The sequence below is a fragment of the Scyliorhinus canicula genome, chromosome 21 (assembly GCF_902713615.1).
Source record: "Scyliorhinus canicula chromosome 21, sScyCan1.1, whole genome shotgun sequence".
NCBI lineage: Eukaryota > Metazoa > Chordata > Chondrichthyes > Carcharhiniformes > Scyliorhinidae > Scyliorhinus > Scyliorhinus canicula.
Genome location: NC_052166.1, coordinates 59,714,593 through 59,742,537, shown reverse-complemented (window position 1 = coordinate 59,742,537; position 27,945 = coordinate 59,714,593). Strand labels below are relative to the sequence as shown.

At 48.1% G+C, this 27,945-nt stretch overlaps 1 protein-coding gene and 1 long non-coding RNA gene across 6 annotated transcripts in view; one reads left to right on the top strand and one right to left on the bottom strand.

The window, feature by feature from the left end:
* Positions 1 to 9,320: 9,320 nt before the first annotated feature.
* Positions 9,321 to 27,945, bottom strand: part of LOC119955857 — a 75,820-nt gene continuing 57,195 nt past the window's right edge. Inside the window, exons 3-6 of one of the 3 annotated variants that reach the window (XR_005458544.1) lie at positions 20,153 to 20,266; positions 19,258 to 19,441; positions 16,011 to 16,169; positions 9,321 to 9,382 (exon numbers count right to left, since the gene is read on the bottom strand). This is a non-coding gene — a long non-coding RNA (uncharacterized LOC119955857). Of the gene's footprint in view, positions 9,383 to 15,746; positions 16,170 to 18,677; positions 19,442 to 20,152; positions 20,267 to 27,945 lie in introns of those variants that run through there. The other 2 variants (XR_005458543.1, XR_005458541.1) reach the window with 2 other exon arrangements.
* LOC119955856 (adenylate kinase isoenzyme 1-like) overlaps positions 14,237 to 27,945 on the top strand; it is a 211,274-nt gene continuing 197,565 nt past the window's right edge. For 2 of the 3 annotated variants that reach the window (XM_038782497.1, XM_038782495.1), the window contains exon 1: positions 14,238 to 14,818. In XM_038782497.1, coding sequence (XP_038638425.1) covers positions 14,654 to 14,818 — 165 coding nt within the window. In that variant the 5' untranslated portion in view covers positions 14,238 to 14,653. Of the gene's footprint in view, positions 14,819 to 27,945 lie in introns of all 3 variants that reach the window. The other variant, XM_038782496.1, reaches the window with a different exon arrangement.

Below are 27,945 nucleotides of genomic sequence, written 5' to 3'. Positions count from 1 at the left end.
AGATTGGCTAGCTAACAGAAGACAGAGTCGGCATAAATGGATCTTTTTCTGGTTGGCAGGATTTGACGAGTGGTGTGACACAGGGATCAGTGTTGGGGTCTAAACTTCTTACAATTCATGTGAATGAAGGGACTGAAGTTATGGTTGAAAGATTTGCTGACAACACAAAGATGGGTGGGAAACTAAATTATGAAGAGGACGCAAGGAGGCTGCAAAGGGACATAAATAGATTAAGTGAGTGGCAAAAATCTGACAAATGGGGTACAATGTGGGGAAACGTGAAATTGTCCATTTTGACAGCAAGAGTAAAGAAGAAGCTTATTATCTAAACGGTGAGGGATTGCCGAGCTCTGAGGTGTAGAGGGGATCTGGGCGACCTAGTCTATGAATCACAAAAGACTGTTATGCAGGTAAAGAAAGAAATTAGGAAAGTTAATAGAATGCTATCGTTTATTGTGAGGGGAATTAATTACAAAACTAGGAAGATTATGCTTCAATTTTACAGTGTATTCGTGAGATCACATCTGGAGTATTGCCCAAATAGGTGGAATGTCTTATGAAGATAGGTTCGAGAGGTTTGTCCTGTATCCATCTACCAGAGTTTAGTGGGGTAAGAGGCGACTTGATCAAAACCTTTAAAATCCTGAGGGTTATTGACAGGGTGGATGTGGAGAGGATGTGTCCTCTTGTCGGAGAATCTAGAACCAGGGTTCACTTTTTTAAAATACGGATTGCCCATTTAAGACAGAGAGGAGAAGAATATTTTTATCTGAGGGTTGTAAGTCTCTGGAACTCTCTTCCTCAAAAGGCAGTGGAAGCACAGTCGTTAAATATTTTTAAGTCAATGCTAAATAGATCCTTAATTAACAAGGGGCCAGCACGGTAGCACTGTGGTTAGCATTGCTGCTTCGCAGCGCCAGGGTCCCAGGTTCGATTCCCGGCTTGGATCGCTGTCTGTGCGGAGTCTGCATGTTCTCCCCGTGTCTGCGTGGGTTTCCTCCGGGTGCTCCGGTTTCGTCCCACAGTCCAAAGATGTGCAGGTTAGGTGGATTCCCTAATATTTGCCCTAAGTGTCCAAAAAGGTTAGGTGGGGTAACTGGGTCACGGGGATAGAGTGGAAGCGGGGCTTAAATAGGGTGTTCTTTCAAAGGCCGGTGCAGACTCGATGGGCCGAATGGCCTCCTGTAAATTCTGTGATATTCTGTAAAACCGTTATCGGGGTAGGCAAGACTGTGGGGTCAAGGTTGCAATCTGATTTTATTGAATGGCTGGGCAGGCTCGAGGGGCCGTGTGGCCTATTCCTAATCCGTATGTTTATATGTAGTTAGATATCCATCACACCAAGTGTTCTGGGATTCCCCACGTGAGGAGAAATTTGCACCAGAATTGTCACTGTCAACCAATGTCTACATATCCAACCTGGAAATGTTTGAAGCCTCAGTTTAAAAATGGATTGTGATTTGCTGGTGGCTCTTTGTGAGATGCACTGTGCAAATAGTCACGGTTTTAACCTGGCTGATCATTAATGCGAGTGATAACTTCGGCTTCTGATGAAATAGTCTCCAATGGAAATGTACACATGGCCACACTCAATGTGGATCACGATGAGATTGAAAATCAATATTTTGACTGGTTGTCAGGTTTGCAAACTCCCTGCTGAGATTGTATTGTTGCAATCTTCTTTGCAGTGCACATTGTCACTCAGATTAGCCATCACTCCAATCAGGATAGCGATACACACTGTCAATGTGACTAACAATCACTTCCATCAGGATATCGGTACACAATCTCACTCTCATCAGCCAAAACTCTTAACGAATACCAATTCGAGCCTGCCCCATCATTCAGTAAGATCAGATTGCCACCTCGACCCCACAGTCTTGCCTACCCCGATAACGGTTTCACAGAATATCACAGAATTTACAGTGCAGAAGGAGGCCATTCGGCCCGTCGAGTCTGCACCTGCCCTTGGAACGAGCACCCTACTTAAGCCCCCGCTTCCACCTTATCCCCGTAACCCAGTTACCCCACCTAACCTTTTTGGACACTTAGAGCAATTTTAGGGAATCCACCTAACTTGCGAATACCCCAGAGGGTGCAATAACTTTTTAAGTTTCCCAATGACCAATGGAAAGAACCAAATGACAAGATTTCACTTTTTAAGACTTTTACTATAATAAACAAACTAAAATCTACACGGATCAAACATTCATTAACAGGTAACTAATACATGAAGCTAAAAGGCAGTTACTTCCTCACTAACGAACTAATACATCAAAATTAATCTTACGAATCCCTTTCATTATGCGTTGTGCTTCCGGCAGATCTGTAACATTTTAAGAAAAGTGCCATAGTCACTCCCAGCCCTCTGGGGGAGGTTCACGTCTCCCTGCCGTGCCAGACCAAAACTTCCAGTGTCCTTCGACAATCATCCCACTCCTCCCGATTTTACCAGATACGATTATCAGCAGCAAGGCACACCTCGGTGACACCCTGTCCCTTATATCTTCAAGAGCCCCATAAGTTCTGATTCCTTTCTATTGAACAGAGGCTTGAGCTCTCAAAAGCATCCTGCTGGGCTGTTAGCACAACCCAGATCACCCTGCAGTACCTCGTTTGTTACCAAGTCTCAATCAGCAGCATCCTTTTTTCTGTGAAAGTTTCTGAAAGGTGCCAAAAGTGGCCCCTGAGTTTCTATTTGGGTTTCTCTCCCCATACCAACCAGATCACATGGGCTTTTCTCCAAACAAGGTGTTTATCAGGAATTTGCCCTTCTCCCCTCTTTTCAGCATCTCACGAAAGCAAAGGCAATGTTTTAAAACGTAATCGTCTCATAGAGTTCAGCATTCAGGACACAGTACACACTGTCACAATGATTAACAATCACTTCAATCAGAATGGCGGTAAACCCTGCCACTAGGATTAACTGTCACTCCCATCAGGAACTTTTAAAAAATAAATTTAGAGTACCCAATTCATTTTTTCCAATTAGGGGGCAATTTAGCGTGGCCAATCTGGTTTAGCACACTGGGCTAAATTGCTGGATTTTAAAGCAGACCAAGGCAGGCCAGCAGCACGGTTCGATTCCCGTACCAGCCTCCCCGAGCAGGGGCCGGAATGTGACGACTAGGGGCTTTTCACAGTAACTTCATTAAAGCCTACTTTGGATAATAAGCGATTTTCATTTCATTTCATTCCTAACCTGCACATCTTTGGGTTGTGGGGGTGAAACCCACGCAAACACGGGGAGAATGTGCAAACTCCACACGGACAGTGACCCAGAGCCGGGATCGAACCTGGGACCTCGGCGCCGTGAGGCCGCAGGACTAACCCACTGCGCCACCTTGCTGCCCTCCCCATCAGGAACTTAAGAATTTTTTTTGAAAGGCAGACAAATCAAAATGACAGCATCTCCATGAAAAAGTATTTGTTGCCAGTTTAATGAGGCTAAATGATGCCCTACATAGGGCAGCACGGTAGCATGGCGGTTAGCATAAATGCTTCACAGCTCCAGGGTCCCAGGTTCGATTCCCGGCTGGGTCATTGTCTGTGCGGAGTCTGCACGTCCTCCCCGTGTCTGCGTGGGTTTCCTCCGGGTGCTCCGGTTTCCTCCCACAGTCCAAAGATGTGCGGGTTAGGTGGATTGGCCAGGCTAAATTGCCCGTAGTGTCCTAAAAAGTAAGGTGGGGGGGGGGGGGGGGGGTTGTTGGGTTACGGGTATAGGGTGGATACGTGGGTTTGACTAGGGTGATCATTGCTCGGCACAACATCGAGGGCCGAAGGGCCTGTTCTGTGCTGTACTGTTCTATGTTCTATGCACACACCCACACAAACTAATGTACAGCCCCACATACACCCACACACTTTTAAACATTTCTTTGCTTGGCCAAATAACTTGAGGCGAGGCTGCCACTAACGTTGTTTGTCTAACACAAATACTCATCATGTTTAATAGTTCACTGGAATAGGAAGTTGTAATTCCTGGCACCATAGGTCTTTACAGCACAGAATGCTCATTGTAAAGTTCTGAGGGAGCTATTTGCTCTGTCACATGTCTCTGCCCTTTCCCTCAACTTTTGGATTAAGTTTCTTCTTCCTTTTAAAATATTGACAGGCAACATTTTTAGACAACAGAATTTCTGGCGGTGCAGGGAGTAGCAGGAGCGCAGCCCAGCTTTCTTTGGCAGATCAAAAAGGCACTGAGGTCAAATGGGGCGTCGCTGCCATTCAGATTAGTGAACTTAATGGGGGGGGGCAAAACCCGAACCTTCTCAGCTCGGTACCAATCTGAGGAGAGGATGAGTGTGCTGTGAGGACACAGGAGGGGCTGAAGGAGCTGCTCTGCGATGGTTCCAACTTGGCCGAGCGACAATGTACAAAATATAACACATAACACTGTTGGATCCAAAGATGTGCAGGTTGGGTGGATTGGCCGTTCTAAATTGCCCCTTAGTATCCAAGGTTAGTTGGGGGTTACGGGGATAGGGCCGGGATGCTGGTCTAGGTACGGTGCTCTTTCGGAGAGTGGCTGCAGGGTTGATGGTCCAAATAGCCTCCTGCTTCACTGTGTGGATTCAATGATTTACCAGTCCGTCCACTCACCAACTACCATCTCACCAAGCCTTCTTCGGCAACACCTTCCAAACATATAGCTGCTACCCGAAGGACAAAGGCAGCAGACGCAGGGGAACATCACCAACTGGAAGTTCCCATCCAAGCAAAGCTACACCCCCATGAATAAGCTAAAAAAAACCAAGACCGCTATCGATGATGGTGACCATTTGGTCCATCACCGTTTGTCCCTCCGGCCCGGCACATCCAACTGCTTCTTAAATGAACTGGAGTTTTACCTCCACCTTCTTATCGGGTCTTCACTTCCATGTGTTGATCATTCTGTGTAATGAAGAACTTCCTCCCTCCGTCTGACATTTCCTCTTGTTCCACCCTCACAGGTTAATATAAAGGAATGTTTTTTTTTCTGTACGATTTGCTGTACTATAGATATGAGCGTTGACCACATCCTGGGCAAATGGTGGTTTGGTAGTGTAGCTATCTGGGATGGCCACTTCCAGAATACAAAATGGACGCTCACAGAGAATGTAGGGAAATGTGGACAATACTAAACAACAAGCAGGCACAGAGCCTCAATGTATATTTGGGAAGCAGTTACCAGACGGAATCGAAACTCTGAGTCGATTAGCATATTGATGGCCCATATCCGAGGAATAAAGGACTAACACTCAGGTAGTTGATACTGCTGCAGACATCCCAGCACCAGAAAGACACAAACAAAGCCAGGCCAACGGCCACCTAAGACATGCCCAGCCATCAGGGCACCCACCCCTTTATTGGTTTAGATCGATGACAAAGATCGAGAGGCTGCCCAATTAATTGGGGCCAAGTTTAAGGCCCGCCTAAAAGTGCGCAAAGCCCCTCCAAGTATAAGAAGGAACGCCCACCAAAGATTCAGCCTCTTGGATTCGGCTCTCGAAGCGGAGAGACCCGTCCACCAGCTGCACCAGAAGCAGTAAGTCCAAGGTCAACACTCGCCATCAGACGGACGACCTTAGCTGTTCTCCTGTTACCTCTTCGAACCCACCAGCCTCAGATCCAAACAACGGCCATTGTTCCTCTGACTGAGTGCGCACCCGAAGTTAAGTATAGGCGTTAGCGTTAGAGATAGTTTAGTTTGTAGTACTGTTGTGCATGATGAGATCTTACTGTGAGTGTAAATAAATAGTATTGACTTTGAACTAACTAACTGGTGTATTGGCTCTTTGATCAGCATTCGGGTTTGAACCTTGCGGCGGTATCGAGAGATACCTGGCGACTCTGAAAGTAAACATAATTAGGATTAAGGAAGAGACCATATTGACCGCCATATTTATAACCAGTTAAATAAAGCAACAGTAGTAATATCACTGAACTCGTAATTCAGAGGCACCAGTCTAATGTTCTGGGGACATGGGTTCAAACGCCACCCCGGCAGCCGGTGGAATTTCAATTCAGTGAATAAATCTGGATTTGGAAAGTTATAGTCAAGTTGCCGTTGTCAATTGTTGTAAAAGCCCATTTGCTCCACTAATGTCAGGCAAGGAAATCTGCCAACTTTACCTGGCCTGGCTCACATGTGACTCCAGACCCACAGCGATGTGGACGACTCCTAACCGCCCCTCTGAAATGGCCGAGCAAGTCATTCAGTTCAGGGCTAGTTGAGGATGGGCAACAAGTGATTCTGTGTCAGTGACACCCACATCCCATAAAAGCCTAGAAAATGTAGAGGCATAATGTTGGGCGGCACGGTAGCACAGTGGTTAGCACAGTTGCTTCATAGTGCCAGGGTCCCAGGTTTGATTCCCGGCTTGGGTCACAGTCTGTGCGGAGTCTGCACGCTCTCCCCGCGTCTGCGTGGGTTTCCTCCGGGTGCTCCAGTTTCCTCCCACAAGTCCAAAGGATGCGCGGGTTAGGTGGATTGGCCATGCTAAATTGCCCCGCAGTCTCCAAAAAAACGTAGGTGGGGTTACTGGGTTACGGGGATTGGGTGGCAGGTCCAAAGGCTGGTGCAAACTCGATGGGCCGAATGGCCTCATTCTGCACTGTAAATTCTATGATACACAATCTTTTTTTTGCAAAAATATCCTCGATTCAAAAAATCTCCGAAAGAAACATGACAAAAACATTTCAAATTGTCATAACAGGAAAGTGCAATGATATTCACATTTTCTCTAGACGTCAAGATGTGCTCTGAACTGCTTCAATTCAGTAATGAGAACATCACAAACTTTTCAATATCTTTGTTACAGAGAGCACAATTCTGTTCAAACTATATACATCGATCATGTTGCACTCTGCATAGGTTACCTACAGTTAGGATTAAGTTTACAGTCCAAGGGATTTTACCCAGCCCATCCAGCCCATCGTGTACATTGGTTGGAAGGCCTCACACACTGGCCTTTCCCCATTGTGCTTTGCCGACGGCTGCCCCAAGCTGGAGTCCGTCCCTCAGCATGTAGTCCTGGACCTTGGAATGTGCACCGAGGACAATTCTCTGCACTGGAAGATCAACTAGTTTCGGGCAGACCAAACAGTGTCTTTCACCGTGTTGATGATCCCCCAGCAACAGTTGACGTTTTTCTCGGCCTGCATCCCTAGAAACAGCCCGTAAAGCACAGAGTCCTCCGTCTCGCAGCTGCTCGGGGCGAACCTCGACGAATGCCACAGCATCATCCACATCTCTGAGTTAGAAAGTGCAGAGTTCAAAGCTCACCGCAGATAGCAACCAATAGGGGTGAGAGCCCATCAGCCTCCCCTCAATAGGAGACTAACCAACCTATCAGCTGGTATGAAATGGGCTACAGCCATTGAGGTGTACTCATGGTTAGCTTAAATAGCCAAAATAAAAGGTCTTTAAAGAAAAAAGCACATTTATGTTGGAAAACAAAGTAACTCAGTAATAACAGAAACAATGTCAATGAGGAATGATGCATCTGACTGCAGTCATTTAACTCAGTTTGTTGAAATCAGGTGTCAAGTTGCTTGTGCATGGATCCGTTAACAACTGACAGAAGCACAGCCTGCCGGCGTCAACGATAAAAACGCGCGTAGTTGGGTGGATGAGTGGGGCTGCCTTATTGGGGTCGGTTTAGTTGGGGTGAGACCAATAGGAGTCCAGGTTACAAACAATAATAAGGCTTATTGTTTGTAACCTGGACTCCTATTGGTCGCACACCCAACTCAACCGACCAATGAGACAGCCCCACTCATCCACCCACACGCGCGTTTGGATGCGGCCCGCCAATGAGGTGCCCGGAATCATAACGGCATTTTTAAAAGCGCCGGGGAAAAGCCGCTGAAGTAAATGCGCTTATTGAATAAGCGCATTTACTTCAGTTTAGCCTATTAACATACAAATGCTTGAACGCTATTTACCACAGGAAGAGAATTTTGTTACATTGTCTCCTCCGCCTGGTTTCCAAATGACTGTAACTCAAGTGGAGAGAGATCTGGGGATTTGATTGGACCATTGCTCAACATGTTCATTCACTTCTGCAGCAATCAACTCAACCAACAGAATGCTGGTCTGTGCAATAGTGGAGCACAAGCCATGTGGGGAGTCGCACTGGAACTATACAGCACTCTCACCAAATCACACTTCCAGCATCGGGGCGACTACATCGCCAAGACACAACGAAGACATCCAAGATTGGGGCTGAGTTATGAAGAAAGACTCGAGAAACTGGGGCTATCTAGCCTTGAAGGGAGGGGGATTCATTGTTAAAGTTATAGCAGGATGTACGATCACTTTTATTTTTGTATCTTTGTTCTTCCTTTGTAAAATAATCTAAAGCTGTTTGCTTAGGGGATGCAGTCAGTGAGTAGCATTTCACGGTTTGCTATCTAGTGAGGGCAGGACTTGGGTGAGATTATACTCATGCCAGAATACACTGCCAACAGTTTCTGGAGGCAGTTAAATAGTAAAAGGCTTGTAAAAAGAGAACTAGGGCCAAATAGAGACCAGAAAGGGGACTGAAGCATTGGGTTATTTTACCAAGGCTGAAGATGCTACCAAAGTTATAGTGAACAAAAGGAAATAGTTGAGACAGTGGATGGGCTAAAAAAAAGATTGACTCAGAAGAAGTAGAACAGAATCCCTATAGTGCAGAAGGAGGCCATTTGGCCCATCAGCTCTGTACCGACACTCTGAAAGAGCACCCTACCTAGACCCAACCCCTGTCCTAATCCCGTAACACCACATCATTGGACACTAAGGGCAATTTAGCATGGCCAATCCACCTAACCTGCACATCTTTGGACTGTGGGAGGAAACCGGAGCACCCGGAGGAAACCCACCCAGACACGGGGGGAACGTGCAAACTCCACACAGTCACCCAAGGCCGGAATTGGTGCTGGAAGGCAACAGTGCTAACCACTGTGCCACCATGCTGCCCATGTTAGATAGTCTGGGTGTACTTGAAGTCGATAAGTCACTGGGGTGTGAGGATAATGACAGAATTGTGACTGGACATTGGAGGAGTGCTGGCCACAATATTCCTACCCGCCTTAGATACAGGCGTAGGGCTAAGGCAGTGTTCTTCAAACTTTTTTTCCGGGGACCCATTTTTACCAACCGGCCGACCTTCGTGACCCAACCCGGCCGAACCTGCGCGACCCACGCCCGACCTTCGCGACCAACGCCGGCTGAACCTGCGCCACCCACCATTTTTTCTTACCTTGTTTGCTGCTGAGAAAAATGGAGGAAATGGTTTCGGGTCCCTTTGGCCCTCGTACACGCTTCTCCAATGGAACCTGTTGGATGAAGATGAAGCCTTCCGGTGTCGGAAAGTATGGCGTCTCCAATCTGTCCAAAGTTCTGCATTTTTTCCTGTAAAATTTTATCAAATAAAACCCCTTCAAACTTGTAAAAAAAAATTTAAATAAAATGAAAAAAGTAAATGAAAAAGAATTTCAATGAATAAAATGAATAAAACCCCCCCAAACTTGTAAAACAAAAAGCTGCAACCGTTTAAAAAAAAAAGCAGCTGCACTGTGCATGCGCACGCGCCGATGATTGGGCACGCATGCGCAGTGCAGCCGCATTTTCTTTACATGTTCGCGGCCATTTTGAAGGCCACTTGCAGCCGGCGTTATTGAAAGCCGGCTGCTGCGGCCGTTGCGCGCTGATTTGCACGATCGGGAGCGCCGCAACGGACAGCTCCGCGACCCTCCCGACACCCACCCGCGGGTCGCGCCCCCGAGTTTGACAATGCCTGGGCTAAAGGACAGATAATTGCAACTTTTGCCCGCACCTTGCTCAGGCAAAGGGCACAAGGACAAACTGAGCGACGGCAGATCAGTCAGTTTAACCTGAGTGGTGGGAAAGTTTTTTAAAACAATTTCCTGGAGCAAAATGCACAGTCAATCAGTCAAATAGAACATAGAGGGAAGAGCAGCATGTTTAACTAATTTGCTTGAAGTTTTTGATGAGGTAATAAAGAGGATCGATGAGGTTAAAGTGGTTGATGTGGTGTACATGGATTTCCATAAGGTGTTTTAATAACGTGCCACCTGACCATGATTATCAGTAAAGTTGAAACTCTTGGTGGAGGTGGTGCATTGGTACCATCACTAGATGAGTAATCCAGTGACCCTGGGTAACTGGTAAAATATATATTAGCCTGTGCCGTAATCAACAAACCAGACAATAGCTTCCGCTATGGCTTGATGGAGCTCTCTGAGCCCTCTGCTGAATTGTGTCTTCAATGATGTGAGTCAGTGATTGGGGTGGACCACAGTTGCCCCAGTCCGCGCTCCCTGCACAGGCTCCACCTGTGCCAACTTGCTGCACAAAGGCCTTGGCCCGGTATGGAGACGGGTGAGGAGTGCCCAGTGTTGGCGTGGCAGATTGAAGCTGGAAGTGCGGGCCACGGGGTCTAAGATGAGGAAGTGTTTGTTGGTGGTGGTGTGTTGGTTCCATTCCTGCTGCCGTGGGGGCTTTGCGGTTACTCCTCTGCGCGGTGAAAGAGCCAAAGGCAACGTGAAGGAAAAACATTTTTACAAAGCGGGTGGCTAGGATGTGGAATGGCTGAGATTCTGGGGGAGTTCGATTCACCCATGGCTTTCTAAAGAGGAATTGGATCATTATCTGGAAATGAAAGATTTGCTGGGCTCGCCAGGAAAAGGCAGGGGGGTGGGACCAGCAGTGTGGCCTCTTGCAAAGAGATGGCACAGACACGATGGGCTGAATGGCCTCAGGACTAAATCGCTGGCTTTGAAAGCAGACCAAGCAGGCCAGTAGCACGGTTCGATTCCCGTAACAGCCTCCCCGAACAGGCGCCGGAATGTGGCAACTAGGGGCTTTTCACAGTAACTTCATTTGAAGCCTACTCGTGACAATAAGCCATTTTCATTTTAATTTCATTTTTTTTCTGTGCAGTAATAATTCTAGCAAACTGACATGCATTTGCTTGAGCTGTAGAAAACAATATTGAGGGGCACAGGGGAATGGCACTAAGTCATGTTGCTGGTTTGGAAAGACGGTACCGATGCGATGAGCTGAATAGTGTCCTCCTGTACAGTAACAATTCTGTGAACTGACAGAGCGAATACCCGGAATGTTATGGCCCTGTCGTGGAGAGGGATGGGTTGAAAATGGGTCCAAGTAGAAGGTCACATTCGAAATATTCCTAGTTCAGACAGAGAGAAAAAAAGAACAAGAATTTTTACATTTTCCCGGAACAGTGGAATGGCCTTTGACAAGCAGGATCCCGACCTTCCTGTCGCTGCTATTTCAACTCACAGGTCCTGCTCTCACGTCCACATGCCCGTCCCACTGCAATGTTCCAGTGAAGCCCAGCGCAATGATGAGGAACAGCACCCCATCTTCCCATTAGGCACGTTACAGCCTTCCCGACTTAACGTTGAGCTCAACAACTTCCTCCACCTTCAGCCCATTTTTATTTCTATCAATTTATTTTAATTTCTTCCATTGATCTGTTTCCTCCTCACCATTGTCCTCCCCCCCCCCCCCCCCCCCCCCCCCCCCCCATCACCACACTAGGGCCCCTGCTCCAAGTTGTCCTTTGACATACTCCTTACCCCTGTTCTGCCGTTAACACATTCTGATCTCTTATTTGCGATCAGCACCTTTCAGTCATTGGTGAACTTATCACCACCAGAGTGCGGTGGATGGAGGGAAAGTGAGTAAATTTAAGGAGGAGTTAGACAGACTTTAACTGCTAATGAGGTGAAGGGTCATGGAGAACGGACTAGGTGGTGGAGTTGAGGTCAGGATGGGATCAGCCATGACCACATTGAGGGTGTTAGGCTTGGGAGGCTAAATTGCCGACCCCTGCTCCTAGGGTGTGTGTTCTAGGGAGGAGATGCTCTGGCTGATTTTGCAATCCAGCTCTTGGTCTGTAGCATTGTAAGTAACAGATGAGGAACATATCAGCCATGATAGAATGGCAGAGCAGAGCCGATGGGCTGAATGGCCTAATTCTGCTCCTATATCTGCTGAACTTATGACACCCATTTAGGGCGACACGGTAGCACGATGGTTGGCACTGTTGCTTCACAGCTCCAGGGTCCTAGGTTCGATTCCCGACTTGGATCACTGTCTGTACGGAGTCTGCACATTCTCCCTGTGTCTGCGTGGGTTTCCTCCGGGTGCTCTGGTTTCCTCCCACAGTCCAAAGATGTGCAGGTTTGGTGGATTGGCCATGATAAATTGCCTTTAGTGTCCAAAACAGTTAGGTGAGGTTGCTGGGTTGCGGGGATAGGGTGGAGGTGTGAGCTTAAGTGGGGTGCTCTTTCCAAGGGCCGGTGCAGACTCGATGGGCCGAATGGCCTCCTTCTATGATTCTGTGATTTCCATTCACTTTGTCTTTTCATCCACGATATCTTTATCGATGATGTGAAGATGCCGGCGTTGGACTGGGGTGAGCACAGGAAGATGTCTTACAACACCAGGTTAAAGTCCAATAGGTTTGTTTCAAATCACTAGCTTTCGGAGCACAGCTCCTTCCTCAGGTGAACGGAGAGGTAAATTCCAGAAACATTTATGTAGACAAAGTCAAAGATGTAAGACGATACTTTGAAAGCAAGCAATTGCAGGTAATTAAGTCTTTACAGAACCAGAGATGGGGTAACCCCAGGTTAAAGGGGTGTGAATTGTCTCAAGCCAGGACAGTTGGTAGGATTTCACAAGTCCAGGCCAGGTGGTGGGGGATGAATGTAATGCGACATGAATCCAAGATCCCGGTTGAGGCCGTACTCATGTGTGTGGAACTTTGCTATAAGTTTCTGCTCGGTGATTTTGCGTTGTCGCGCGTCCTGAAGGCTGCCTTGGAGAACGTTTACCCGGAGATCAGAGGCTGAATGCCCTTGGCTGCTGAAATGTTCCCCGACTGGAAGGGAACATTCCTGCCTGACGATCGTTGCGTGATGTCCGTTCATCCGTTGTCACAGTGTCTGCATGGCCTCGCTACTGTACTACGCTTCGGGACATCCTTTCCTGCAGCGTATGAGGTAGACAATGTTGGCAGAGTTGCACAAGTATGTGCTGCGTACCTGGTGGGTGGTGTTCTCACGTGTAATAGTGGTACCCATGTCGATGATCTGGCATGTCTTGCAGAGATTGCCATGGCAGGGTATTGTGGTGTCGTGGTCACTGTTCTGAAGGCTGGGTAGTTTTCTGCAAACAATTGTTTGTTTGAGGTTGCACGGTTGTTTGAAGGTAAGTAGTGGGGGTGTGGGGATGACCTTGGCCGTCAATGTTCGTCTTCATCGATGACGTGTTGAAGGCTGCGAAGAAGATGTCGTAGTTTCCCGCTCCGGGGACGACAAAGAGTATTCTGTCGGTGTTGTCCCGTGTTTGTCTTCTGAGGAGGTCATTGCGGTTTTTTACTGTGGCGCGTTGGAACTGTCGATCAATGAGTTGAGTGCCATGTCCCGTTCGTACAGGGGCATCTTTCAGCGTCTGTAGATGTCTGTTAAGCTCCTCCTCGTCTGAGCAGATCCTGTGTATACGGAGGACTTGCCAATAGGGGATGGCTTCTTTAATGTGTTTAGGGTGGAAGCTGGAGAAGTGGAGCATCATGAGGTTATCCGTGGGCTTGCGGTAAAGCGAAGTGCTGAGGTGACCGTCATTGATGGAGATGAGTGTGTCCAAGAATGCAACCGATTTTGGAGAGTAGTCCATGGTGAGCCTGATGGTGGGATGGAACTCATCGATGTCATCGTGTAGTCACTTCAGTGATTCTTTGCCGTGGGTCCAAAGGAGAAAAATGTCATTGATGTATCTGGTGTATAACGTCGGTTGAAGGTCCTGTGCGGTGAGGAGGTCTTGTTCAAACTTGTGCATGAAGACGTTGGCATATTGAGATACGAATTTGGTCCCCATGGCTGTTCCATGTGTCTGGATGAAGAACTTGTTGTGGAAGGTGAAAACGTTGATCTTTATCAGTCTCCACCTATCACTGGCCCTCTATCCTGCTCCCCCCCCCCCCCCCCCCACACACACACATACAACAGTATCAATCTCACTCTATTTTCAGTTCTCTCTACCTTTGACAAAGGCACACCCCCAGACTCGAAACGTTAGATCCCTTCTCTCTCCCGCAGACGCTGCCTAAACTGCTGAGATTGTCCAGCATTTTCTGTTCCTGGTTGGGCTGGAACGCGCGGGCGCTTGGACCCTGGGCTGATGTTAGGGGAAAAAGGAGCGAGGGAGGGAGGCAGGGCACACAAGAGCGCAAGGAATCTCATTCACTCAAAGTCCACCGACCGTCAAGCAAGACAATAAACATGCGGACGCCCGGGAGGTGCCTGTAATTACCCCTCCCCGGCGGGAGATACAGAGGGAGAGAGATTGGAGGTGGGTGGGGGGTAAACAGGTAAACCCGATCAGTGAGGTTGAAGGCTGGAGATTGAGGCTTGAAAACTTGCGGGCAGGGTGGATTGAGGGAGATTCCCAGGGAGTGACAAAAGATGTCCTGGTTCACCAGCTAATCCCAGTGTTTTCCTCTCTGTGCTGTGGCGTGAGAAAGGTTCGAGTCGATTTCACCCCCCCCCCCCCCCTTCCCCCCTCCCCAACCTTGTCCAAGAACATTTTTGAGACTTTAATGTTGCATTGCGTGAAGAGAAGGGGGGCTGGATGCAAGACAGGGACAGCGGCGGCGGAGGCGGCGGCAGGAACCCTGACTGCTGTCAGTTTCACTGGTCAGTTTCGGGTCTCACCTACTTGGCTTCATCGCCCGGCATGAACTCCAGCGATGCCAAGGATTACCTTTCCAGGCGGGAAATCCCTCAACTCTTCGAGGTAAGGAGAATGAAATGAGCAGGAAAGGGAGAGGAGGAGGGGGAGGGGGGTGAGGGGGTTTGCTTCATATGTGGCGGTCCCTCTGGTTTCTATCAGGCAGCGGACAATTGTTTTAAAAAACAACAACAAATGTATCTAATTGTTCAAGACTTTTTTATGGGGGGGGGGGTGATGTGACAAACCCCCCCCCCCCCCCCCCGCTCCCCTGTCCATTGAGTGTGTTAGAACCATTCCTGAATGTAGCGAAACCTGTGTATCGAGGCAGTGATTCCCTGGGGGTATGGGGCTGTGAGGAGGGCGAGGAGTCTCCTGGTACACGGGGGGAAGTGGCTGTTGTGTGTCTGTGTGTTGTGTGCTTCAATGCTCCAGGCTACACAAGCACCTTTTCTTGCTGGTGCGGTTTTGAGATGCGAGGTATATTTTGGCGGAGGTTTTCTTCCCCTTTCCACCCCCCCCCCCCCCCCAGCCCTCGTATGAAAGTTGCTGCTTTGGAATGGGCGGTGTTCTGCATCTCAGTAACTTTCTGAACCGTTTCAGAAGGCGTAAGAATCCTTGGGGGTGTTCGATCTGGCCTGTCGAAACGTGACCAGGCATGTTTGCTCAATTTTGAAAACGCTGCTTTGCACGGCGTCTGTTCGAGCCGGTGGAGTTCACACCAGGTGTTGACATTGTTGCCCCCATGGCACAGGGTGAGTCCATTCGGCCCTTCCACTGTGTGTGTGTTTGTGGGGTTGAGGGACTTGGAAAGAGGTATCCGCCTGGAAAGCCGAGGACAGCAGACACATGGGAACACCACCCTGGTCCCAGCCACTCACCATCCTTTTTTGTAACATTTTATTGAGGCATTAATGGTTTTATAACAACAAAAGATACAAATACAAATGGAAAGCCACTCACCATCCTGATATGGAAACATACTGGGCGTGATTCTCTGTCCCGCCAGCCCCATTTTCCAGCGGGAATCAGCGGGATTCTCCATTCCCGGCAGCCGGCTAATGGGTTTTCCCATTGTGGGCTACCCCATGCCGGCGGGAGATCCGCGAGCGTGGGTGCGTTGCCGGCGAAGAGGAGGATCCCGCAGATCGGCCGTTCTTTCACTGTGGCTGGGTCAGAACCCTGGAACTCTCTCTCTAACAGCGCCGTGAGTGTACCTACACCTCATGCATTGCAGAGGTTTCAGAAGTCAGCTCACCACCACCTTCTCCGGGGCCGTTAGGGTTGGGCAATCAATGCTGGCATAACCAGCGACTTCCACATCCTGGAAACGAGCGAAAGAGAAATCCCACGGCTCCACGCACTTTTCCCGGGGCTCTGCAATGTTTTTCCTTTCAAATCTTTATCCAGTTCCTCTCTGAAAGTTACAACATTTTAAAAACTGTAGATACACAGCAGCTCCCAATATATAGTGCACTGCTGCCTATCATTATTCTTAATGTCCTAAAAGACTAGAGAGTTATATTCCTAAAGGTATTTTGGGAGTATCATTATACATAGGTCCTGACCTTCCCCCAGGTTTCCGTTTGAATGGTGGGCCAGACCACATCTCATCACACCCTATCAGCTCTGCTGTCGTCCACCAGCAATGTGGTATTCAAATCAAAGCTTCCCTGTTAATTCCACTCGTCAGCCTAAACCTCTGCTGCTGGGAATGCAGGCCAATCCTCAGCACAGATACAGCGAGAGGAGTGAATGGCAAAAGAACCAGGGACGAGATAAAGAGATGTTGTTTAAGCAGCTGTGAAATGGTGATGGAGGAAGATCCAGTAGTGACTTTCAAAAGGGAAGCAGATATATATTTGAAGGGGAAGGATTATTTCAGGGCCATGTAGTGAAAGGGCAGCTGTCTGGGACAGTCGGATCGCCTTTCAAAGGGATTCTTTGCAGGAAGATGTCAAGGGGGCAGAGCTGTGGCAAATGGAGTTTAATTCGGAGTGGTGTGAAGTGACGCATTTGGGGAAGGCTAACGAGGGTGTACGCAATAACTAGTGGGAGACAGAGAAGCACAGAGGAACAAGGACACCTTGAACTGCATGGCAGACCGCTGGTGATCCCTGGCAGGTAGGTATGGTGCTCAAGAAGGTTTATGGGAAACTGGCCTTAATTAGCCAAGGCATAGACTATCGAAGCTGGGCGATGGAACTGTATAAAACACTAGTTAGACGACAACTGAAGTACCACGTGCAGTTCTGGTCACGGCTCTATAGGAAAGATGCCATTAAATCAGAGGGGTAGAGAGCAGATTTGCCAAGAAGTTGCCTGAACTGGAGAATTCCAATGATGAGGAAAGAGTGGCCAGGTTGGGATTGTTTTCTCTGGAGCAGAACAGACTGGGTAGAGACCTGATTGAAGTGCATAACATATTGAGTGGTCTAGATAGAGTGGATGGGGAGGCCTTATACCACTCGGGTGAGGCACCCAGAACCAGGGACAGAGATTTAGAGGAAGAGGTAGGAGATTTGGGAGGAACTGAGGGGGAAATCTTTTGGGGGTCTGGAATTCGCTGAAGGGTGGTCAAGGCAGAAACCCTCGTCACATTTAAAAAGTACTTGGATAGGCACTTGAAGCACTTCTATCTGCAAGGCTACAGATCAGGAGCAGGAACAGGCTGGATGGTGTCTTGTCGACCAGCATGGAAACAATGGACCGAATGGCCTCCTTCAATGCTGTAAATTGCTATGATTCAATGATCCTGCGCACATGAGAATCGTACTGTGCTGTCATGTTCTATGATTGCATGATTTAGAGCCAAGACTAAAGTCAGGAATGTTACTATTTAAACATCACAGAGCTGGAGAAGGAACAGCAGATAGGAACACATTGATACACAAAAGATGGGTGAGATGGTCTCGTCCTGGGCACCCCTGGCATGAAGACGTGCAACTTGTCACATGTAATGCCAGGGCTGTTATTCCAAACGTCTGTAAAATTTTATCGGGGGGTGGGGAGAATCATCTTGTACGTGGGTTGTCTTACACAAGCAAGTATAGATATCTCATTTTTTTTCCTGTTTAAAAATTGGTGCAGTGGCAAAAATCTGAAGCAGGTGGAGAATGTGGCACTGGAACTTCTGAAAGCGACTTTTTTAAGAAGAGGGGTGAAATGGAGGTGCCAGATACTAATAAAAATCCATTAGCAGGGCCGTCATTATCATAGAATAGAATCATAGAATCCCTACAGTGCAGAAGGAGGCCATTCGGCCCATTGGGTCTGCACCCACCCTCTCAAAGAACACCCCACCCTGGCCCTGTAACCCCCACCTAACCTTTGGATACTAAGGAGCAATTTAGCGTAGCCAATCCACCTAACCTGCACGTCTCTGGGCAGTAAAGGGGCAATTTAGCATGGCCAATCCACCCAACATGTCGTGGAAATTATAATAAAGACAAATTCCTCGAGGTTCGATTGAAGGAAATTTATTTACATAAATATATTTGCGGAGAGAGAGTGTTCCAGCTGCCAAGCCATTGCACTGCACTCTGAGATTCGATTGAGGACAGCATGTTTTATAGTCTGAAATAACAGCTTGAAGTAAACAGGCATGTTTATATTAAATAAACCCTGGAAAGTACGTAAGATGAAATACGTAGTACGTATGTTCTTGCCCTTGGTTAAAAACAACTCGAGTACACATTTTGTTATCTTTCGGAGGACAATGTGTTTTCATAATAAAGCCGAGACCAGAATATTAAGCAGTATGTTACCTGACCTACTTATTTTCATTCAAAAGCAGTGTTGAACTATAGTCAAGCATTTCCCAGCATGCTTCTAAGTTGGCAACTCATTAATTTCCCTCCCACACAACCTGCATATCTTTGGACTGTGGGAGGAAACCGGAGCACCCGTAGGAAACACCCGCAAACACAGGGAGAAAGTGCAAACTCCACACAGCCAACCGAGGTCGGAATCGAACGCAGGTGCCTGGCGCTGTGAGGCAGCAGTGCTAACCACTGTGCCACCGTGCTGTCCTTGAGGTGTAACATAACGTCAGACTCTTGTCTTTGTAGTGGAATCGTCAATTGCATATCCTGGTTGTTGTAAACAATATCTGGTCCTTCTTTTGTCAAAGAGACATGGCGACATAAGAATAGGACAAGTGACCGGTCCCTGCTGGGAGAGCACGGAGCTCTGGAGAACTCATTACCTGTTATGTGGCTGATAGTATTTGCTGTTGATTGTGTCGGCTGACCTCTACATAAAGAGGATGTATGTTCCAAGGCAGTCATAAAGCGCAAATTCTAACCTGGTGACCTTCATTTCTGAGGATAATCCTTCAATTTTATTTGGGAAATTAAAAGGAAGACTTTTGTGGTAATAAGAAATCAGAGTATACAAAGGATGGTTTCAAGACACTGGCTGCAAGCACAGAGGCCGATTGAGATTGTTATAGAAACTTCATTACTCAACCGAATATAAAAGTCACAGACAAAATGACAAACTACCTTCCGAGGGGATGCAGTGAAAGTTCACGAGATTGATTCCTGCCCACTGAGGAGAGGTTGTGCAGTATTAACCTATTTGTTCTGGAGCTTAGCACAATGAGAGGTGATCTTATTGAAAGGTATACAGTTTCCAGAGGTTTTGACAGATTAGATGCTGAGAGGCTGTTTCCTCTGGCCCCGGCGTCTGGAATGAGAGAGCACAGTCTTAGGATAAGGAGTAGGCTATTCAGAGCTGAGATGAAGATCCATCTTTTCACACGGGGGGTTGTGAATCTTTGGAATGCTGCTCGCAAATAATTGGCGACAATCACATTGAGCATATTCAAGGCCTAAATTGCAGCATTTTAAGGAAGTTGAGTATGGGAACCGGACAGGGAGATGGATGTGAGGTGGAAGATCAGTCTTGATCTTATTGAATGGTGGAACAGGCTCGAGGCATCGAATGATTGTCTCCTGCTCTTGTATCTTACGTTCAGTAGTAAACAATTTCCACAACTCCCATTTCTCAGCTTCCCCCAAATACATGACAGGGGGGGAACTTAGTAGCAAATCATTCCAACCCGATGTCACAAAAGCCTCCTCTCTACTGGTCAGAAATGTCCCAGGTGCAGCATGGTGGCGCAGTGGGTTAGCCCTGCAGCCTCACGGCGCCGAGGTCCCAGGTTCAATCCTGGCTCTGGGTCACTGTCCGTGTGGAGTTTGCACATTCTCCCCGTGTTTGCGTGGGTTTCGCCCCCACAACCCAAAGTTGTGCAGGCTAGGTGGATTGGCTGCTAAATTGCCCCTTAAATCAATTGGGTACTCTAAATTTAAAAAAAAGAAATGTCCCAGGTTAATTCCTTCTATGCATGCCGCAACGTCTTATCTCAACTTCGATGACAACACGAGAACAAACGTGATCAATGTCGCCAGTCTTTCACAAGATCGCTGCCGAACTTCAAACGTCACGACTTGTTATCCACAGACGAATCTAAAGGTTGCCACCAGCGATGGATCTCAAAACAACGAACTGGATTAAGAGGCAAAATGACAAGATTTAAAAATATTCCATGTGCCATCTGCACAGTGAATAAACTCTAATGACTGTTAAGCTTTGAACTTCGATAACATAAAACCCTAATCTGATGATCAGTGCGGTATTTAATTTAGTTTAGTCTATCAAATTTTTGTATAGTCTATTTTTTACTTGCAGCGATTGATTGCAAAACATACCTCAGTTCGGTCCTTGCCTCTGATGGAAAGTGATTTTTAAATAAATATAAAGCTGTGATGGTGCACAGCAACAACAAAACCTTGCATTGTCATGGTGTTTTAAAAAAAATAAATTTTGAGGATCCAATTATTTTTTTTCCCCCAATTAAGGGGGAATTTAGCGTGGCCAATCCACCTATCCTGCACATCTTTGGGTTGTGGGGGTGAAACCCACGCAGACACGGGGAGAATGTGCAAACTCCACATGGACAATGACGCAGACCGGGGATCGAACCTGGGACCTCGGCACCCTGAGGCCGCAGTGCTAACCACTGTGCCACTGTGCTGCTTGTCATAGAGGAACATAGAACATACAGTGCAGAAGGAGGCCATTCGGCCCAAAGAGTATGCACCGACCCACTTAAGCCCCCACTTCCACCCTATCCCCGTAACCCAATAACCCCCCCCTAACCTTTTTGGACACTAAGGGGCAATTTAGCATGGCCAATCCACCTGACCTGTACATCTTTGGACTGTGGGAGGAAACCGGAGCACCCGGAGGAAACCCACGCAGACACGGGGAGAACGTGCAGACTCCGCACAGACAGTGCCCCAGCGGGCAATCGAACCTGCGACCCTGGCGCTGTGAAGCCACAGTGCTAGCCACCTGTGCTACCGTGGTATTTTAACGTGGTCAACCGTGCCAAGGTGCTTATTTACACTCTCCTGCTGGGATAAGGGGGTGGAGGGGGAGCTGTGGGTGAGGAGGAGTCAGCCCAAATTCTTTATAGTAAGAACACAGGAAATAGCAGGAGTGGGCCATTCAGCCCATCGAGCCTGCTCCACCATTCAATACGATTGATGCGACCATCAATTCACTCGGAGACACGAGTCGAAGTAAACAGTGGTTTTAATCAGCTTACAACTTTGCCTGCCTGCGACTGGTACATTACTGAAGGCGGTCCCACTGGTCAGCTGCTCTTATACTTCCTATAAGGGGCGGAGCCCGTACATGCTCCACATCGCCCCCTGTGGGTGAAGCCACACAGTGGCGCATAGATGGAGCCCACAGGGTTAATGGCATGGCATAATGCAACACACATTACTAGTGCTTATACATTCACCACAACGATCGGCTGATTTTGGGCTTCAACCCCATTTTCCCAACTGTTTTCGATATCTCTTCATCCCCGAGAGACCAAACTCTGCCTGTCGCAGCCTCACATATATTCAATGATGGAGCATTCACAAACCTCTGGGCTGGAGAATTCCAAAGATTCACCATCCTTTGAGTGAAGAAATCTCTCCTCGTCTCAGTTCCCCCCCCCCCCCTCATCCTGAGGCCCTCAAGTATTTCAGACTCCTCTGACCAATGGTAACAATCTCTCAGCATCCGCCCAAACAAGCCCCTTCAGAATCAATCAGACCGTCTCACATTTTCGAAACTCCAGGGATTATGAGCCCAATTTACTCGGCCTCTCACGATTGGAGAACCCCCTCAACCCAGTTACTAATTTAATGAACCTTCGGTGACCCTCCCCCAATAGTGACATGCACTGGGAAGCACATCTGGGCCGGGATGTCAAGTGAGAGTTCAGTTGTGCTGTTCCCCACCATGTGAAATAGTTTCACCCAGTGTCTGGTCTCACTGATGAAGGGCAGCCATTAAGGCAGAGCAGAGGGGCTGGAGGTGCCTATGGAATCGTACCTCCGTTCGTGTCAGGCTATGGGGAAGTTAGGAGAATGTATTTCATACATATGGTGGAACTTAGAATAGGGGAAGGAAAGAATTGAGAAGGAAACAGATTAGCAAACATGGAGAAAATGTCTATAGATAGAGGTCTACAAGATGATGAGGGTCATGGGTAGAGTGGATGGGCAGGCACTCTTTCCCAGGGTGGAGGGGTCAGTCGGCAGGGGGCATAGGTTGAAGGTCCGTGAGGCAAAGTTTAGAGGAGATGTGCGAGGCAGGTTTTTTGACACAGAGGGTGGTGAGTGCCTGGAACGCGCAGCCTGGGGAGGTTGTGGAAGCAGATACATGAATGGTGTTCAAAAGGCGTCTCGGCAAATACATGAATAGGATGGGTATAGAGGGATGTGGCATTAGGAAGTGCTGAGGGTTTTGGCCAAGGTTGGTATCATGACCGGTACAGGCTTGGAGGGCTGAAGGGCCTGTTCCTGTGTTGTATTGTTCTTTATGGTGTTATATTTTAAATAATTTTCATATCGACTATTGTTGAAAAGAGATACAAAATCTTTCATCCCACATTCGCCAGGGCACATAGAAGAATAGCAAGTTTCAACCAATCACAACAATTGGTGCTACAGAAGGGGAGGGTGCTGATTGGTGGCAAATGGACTCTGGTTGAAGCGTTGCTGGGATGCGGTTCAAATTGTTACCGACGTGTGTCGGCTTTGCCTAGGTTTCCAGCACTCTTGTCTCAGAATCACATGGGTTTCAGGCTCAAGTCCCACTCCATGCTTTACGGCTGACACTCCAGTGCGGCACTGAGGGAATGCTGCACCGTCAGAGATGCCATCTTTTGGAAGAGATTCCCGTACCAGCCTCCCTGAACAGGCGCCGGAATGTGGCGACAAGGGACTTTTCACAGTAACTTCATTTGAAGCCTACTTGTGACAATAAGCGATTTTCATTTCATTTCAAATACTGCAGAGCTGGAAATTTGAAATGAGAGTAGAAAACACTGGAAGAACTCAGACTCTGCGGAGAGGGAAGGAAAGTTAACGTTTTGAGTGTTCAGAGCGAATGAGGGAGAAATGTGATGGGTTTTATTCAGTTTAAGGGGGGCTGGAGCAATGCAGGAGGTCAGGGATAGGTAGGAGCGAGGGAGAGATTGGGCAGCGGAGTGCTAATGACAGTGTTAAAGATCAAAGAAGGTGCTGGAGTGGCATTAAGGTAAGATGGCAGAATGTTCATCGACATGTTAAAAGCTAATGTTTATGGCTGGAACAGGTCATATAATACATCACATTTTACATTCCCTGGTTTCTGAAGAGCTATTTAATGAGGAATCAAGGAAGGCTGTCTGTTCATTGAAGTGAAAGTAAGTTCAAATCCAAATTAAGCTAAATCTTGTTTAACACCACCCAGGCCTGAGTTTATCTTTTAGGATGTGGGCGATGCTGTCAAGGTCAGTATTTATAGTCCATCCCTATGCAACGTGAGTGGCTTGTTGCAAATTCCAGAAACACCCAGCCAACTCTGACAGCGGGCGGCATTCTCCCCTACCCGGCGCGACGGAGGGTCCCGGAGAAGGGGAGTGGCGCCAACCACTCAGGGGTCGAGCCTCCCCAAAGGTGGGGAATTCTCCCCACCTTTGGGGGCCAGCCCCGCGCCGGAGTGGTTGGCACCAGAAGACTGGTGTAAAAAACCGGCGCCCCCGGCAGCGGGGCTGGCCGAAAGGCTTTCGCCGGTCCACGCATGCGCCGGCAGTGACGTCAGTGGCAGCTGGCCGCTGACGTCACTGCCGGCGCATGCGCGATGTGGGTTTCTCTTCCGCTTCCGCCATGGCGGCCGCGGAAGGAGAAGTAGTGCACCCAGGGCACTGGCCCGGAGTCTGAGCGGGGGGCCCCGATCGCGGGCCAGGCCACCGTGGGGGCACCCCCCGGGGTTCGATCGCCCCCCCCCCCCCAGGACCCCGGGGCCTGCTCGCGCCACTGATCCCGCCGTTCCAGAGGTGGTTCAAACCTCGGCGGCGGGAGAGGCCTCCCAGCGGCGGGACTTCAGCCCATCCGGGCCGGAGAATCACCGCAGGGGCCTCTCCGATCGGAGTGGCGAGAGTCCGCCGCCGCCACTTCCCGGGTGGCGGAGACTCTCTGCCACGGCGGGGGTGGGATTTTAGGCGGCCCCAGGCGATTCTCCAACCCTGCTGGGGGTCGGAGAATTTTGCCCCATATCTGTGGAGATAGAAATTCAGCCCTGAGACCCTTCATTAGAATCTCAGAGGGCAGTTAGGAGTTTCTGGGATAAGTGTGAAGTCACAGGCCATCCAGACCAGGTAACAATGGCAGATTGCCTTCTCTGAAGGACTGAGTCAACCCAGTGGATTTTTATGACAATCTGAATGTGTCATCATCACAATTGCAGATGACAGCCTTTTATCATAGAATTACTACAGTGCAGAAGGAGGCTATTCAGCCCATCGAGTCGGCACCGGCCCATTGAAAGGGCACCCTACCTAGGGTCAGGCATCCACCCTATCGCCATAACCCCATCTAACCTGTTGGACATTAAGGGGCAATTTAGCTTGGCCAATCTACCTAACCTGGACATCTTCAGGCTTTTAGCAGGGGCTGGTTTAGCACACTAGGCTAAATCACTGGCTTTCAAGGCAGGCCAGCAGTGTAGGTTCAATTCCCACACCAGCCTCCCCAAACAGGTGCCGGAATGTGGCGACTAGGGGCTTTTCACAGTAACTTCATTGAAGCCTACTCGTGACAATAAGCGATTTTCATTTTCATTTTAATAGCAGGTTCGTTTTGAATAACTGAACTTAATTTACCCGTCTGCCATTTGAACTCATATCTCTGGATTGTTCACCTAATAAGTCACCACGTTCCACTGTCTTACTGGGTCCGATTGGATTGTGAATACAGCAAGAAGCATCTTCGAAACAGCTCGAGGTTCTTCATAGGCTCCTGGAGCGGTTGTGATGTACCATCAATCTGACACGAGTCGTAGAGAGGATCCAAATATTAGGCTTTAATAAGCTAGATGTGAGCCCGGCAGTGGTCATACAAGGAAAGGCTGACTGCTGCATGGTACGAGCTTTTATACCCCGCCTTGTAGGAGGAGCTACCATCCTCTCGGCCAATCGGCGGGGAGTCACATGACTAGCCACAGCCAATTGGAAGAGAGGCACATGACTTGCCTGGGCCAATGGGCAGCGGGACTGCTGTACCAATGGCAGCTTGGTTCTGAGGTCATATGATCTCCCTAGTCATACTACCACAGGTTGTTATAATGAGATCCAACCATGAAGTCCCACAAACAGAATAAAACAGTGAATTTAAAAAAAAATTAATTCAAGGGTTGTGGGTGTCACTGAGCGGGCCAACATTTATTGCCCATCCCTAATTGCCCTTGAAATGAGTGGCCGGCAAGGCCATTTAAAAGTCAACCACATTGCTGTGGATCTAGAGTCATATGTAGGCCAGACCAGGAAAGGACGGCAGATTTCCTTCCCTAGAGTGAACCAAATTTGGATTCTACCACAATCGACAATGGCTCCATGGTCATCATTGGATTCTTAAATCCAGATTTTAAAGAAATTCAAATCTCACCATCTGCCGTCCTGTTAAACAGGATTGAGTTTCATTTGGATTTGAATTTACTTTCACTGAAATGAATAGACAGCATTCCTTGATCCTCATTTAACACCTCTTCAGAAACCCAGTGAAGGTAAAATGTGATGTATTCTGAGCTGTTGCAAAAAGATTCAGAGCGTCAATTCTTTTTTTTCCTGTGAAGGGGCAATTTAGCACGGCCGATCCACCTCCCTGCACCTCTTTTGTGTTCTGGGGCTGGTTTAGCACAGGGCCGAAGAGCTGGCTTTGAAAGCAGACCAAGGCAGGCCAGCGGCGCGGGTTCAATTCCCGTACCAGCCTCCCCGAACAGGCGCCGGAATGTGGCGACTAGGGGCTTTTCACAGTAACCTCATTGGAAGCCTACCTGTGACAATAAGTGATTTTCATTCATTTCATAGGGCTAAGACCCACGCAGACACGGGGAGAATGTGCAACCTCCACACGGACTGTGACCCAGGGCCGGGATTCGAACCCGGGTCCTCAGCGCCGTAGTCCCAGTGCTAACCAGTGCGCCACCTTGCTGCCCTCACAATGTGATAATGACTGAAAATCTCTTTAATGTGATGGTAATCGAGGGATAAATATCAACCACGGCACTGGGGAAGAGCTCCCCTGATCGTCTTCAAAATATGGCCATGGGATCTTCTACATCCGTCCCTTGGAGAGCAGATGGGAATTTGGGTTAATGTCTCATCAGAAAGCTGACAGCTGTGCCAATGCAGCCCTCCCTCAGCCCTGCACTGGCGCGCCAGCCTAGACATTTGTGTTCAAGCCTCTGGGTGTAATTAAAAACGTATGGAACCCCGGAATGTGCTTCTTCAAAACATAAACAAGGATTTCAAAATTTGATTCCTTCAGTCACACTAATGCAGGGACCTCGATTCTAACATTCTCACTATTTGCACTCTGACCTTTTTAGAAGACTGTATTGTAATCGTTTATATTGCTTGGACAAGACGGCGCCTTTTAAGAAGCCTCTTAAATTGTCCTTTACACTTGATTTGAAAAATTGTTACCATTCTCGCCATACAAACTTATGAAATAGAAGCAGAAGCAGGCCATTCGACCCCTCGAGCCTGAGTAATGTTCACAGGGATCAGTGGATGATGGAAACCGAGTTTAAAAATAATGAGAGAGTTTCATTTTCATAGCGCCTTCATTGACTTCGGGATGTCCCAAAGTGTAACAGCCAATAGAGTATTTTTGAAGCAATTTAGGAACCGCAAGTTTATTGAATAGCAAACTCCCACTTACTGGATTACCTATTTTAAATGCTTGTTGTTTGAGGGATAGGTATACGACAGGTCATGTGGCAGAACTCTCCGATTCTCCTTTGAAGAAACCGTGGGACATCTTATGGAAAGTGCAGCATTCCCTCGACTCTGCGTTAGGGCGTCAGTCTAGATTATTTGGTCTGGAGTGAGACTGCAAACCTGCAGACCTCTGACCTCCAGGGGAGAGAGCTGCCCCACTGACCCATGGCTAACACCATTGAACTCAATCAATGGCATCGTCATCGGGGTCGATAGGAGATAGTGATCACGGTTAGTAGCCATTTGCTGGTGAGCTGTGTGAGGCCTCACACTTTGAGATTATGGGATTGTTGCTGCTCCCATTCCAATGGATGTTGTGCACTATCTACAGAGAGAAAGAAAGGGAAGTAATCTTCTGATCGTCTGTTGTGATTAGCACAGCAGTTGTCAAAGTGAAAAAGGATGTTTGGACATAAGCCTTTTTCCATCCATGGTGCAGTTCAGGCTGTTCCACACAAAATGGGCTCAGGTTTAAGTTCTTAGACTGAACTGAAGAGTTATTTGGGGCTTTGGCAAATGATGATTAATGGTATAAACCCTTTGCAAATGCTACAAAGAGAACAATACAAATGTTTTAAACCGTACCTTGATCAGATGGTGATGGAGTGAGTTGGTGTGTTGTACGGTGCGGCACTGCCAAAGTGGGGTTTCTGGTTCAATCCCTGGTTTGCTCTGCATTTGCTTCATCTTAGCTGCGGTAATGCGATCGCCTTATTGGACCTCAGCGTCTTTGCGTTTTTGAGAAATGTGCAGGGCAGATGCTCCAATTGCTAGATGGATAGATTGGAAAAGCTAGGAATGCTTTTCCTCTGGGAGCGAAGGCTGAGAGAAGATTTGATTAGAGATGTTCCAAATC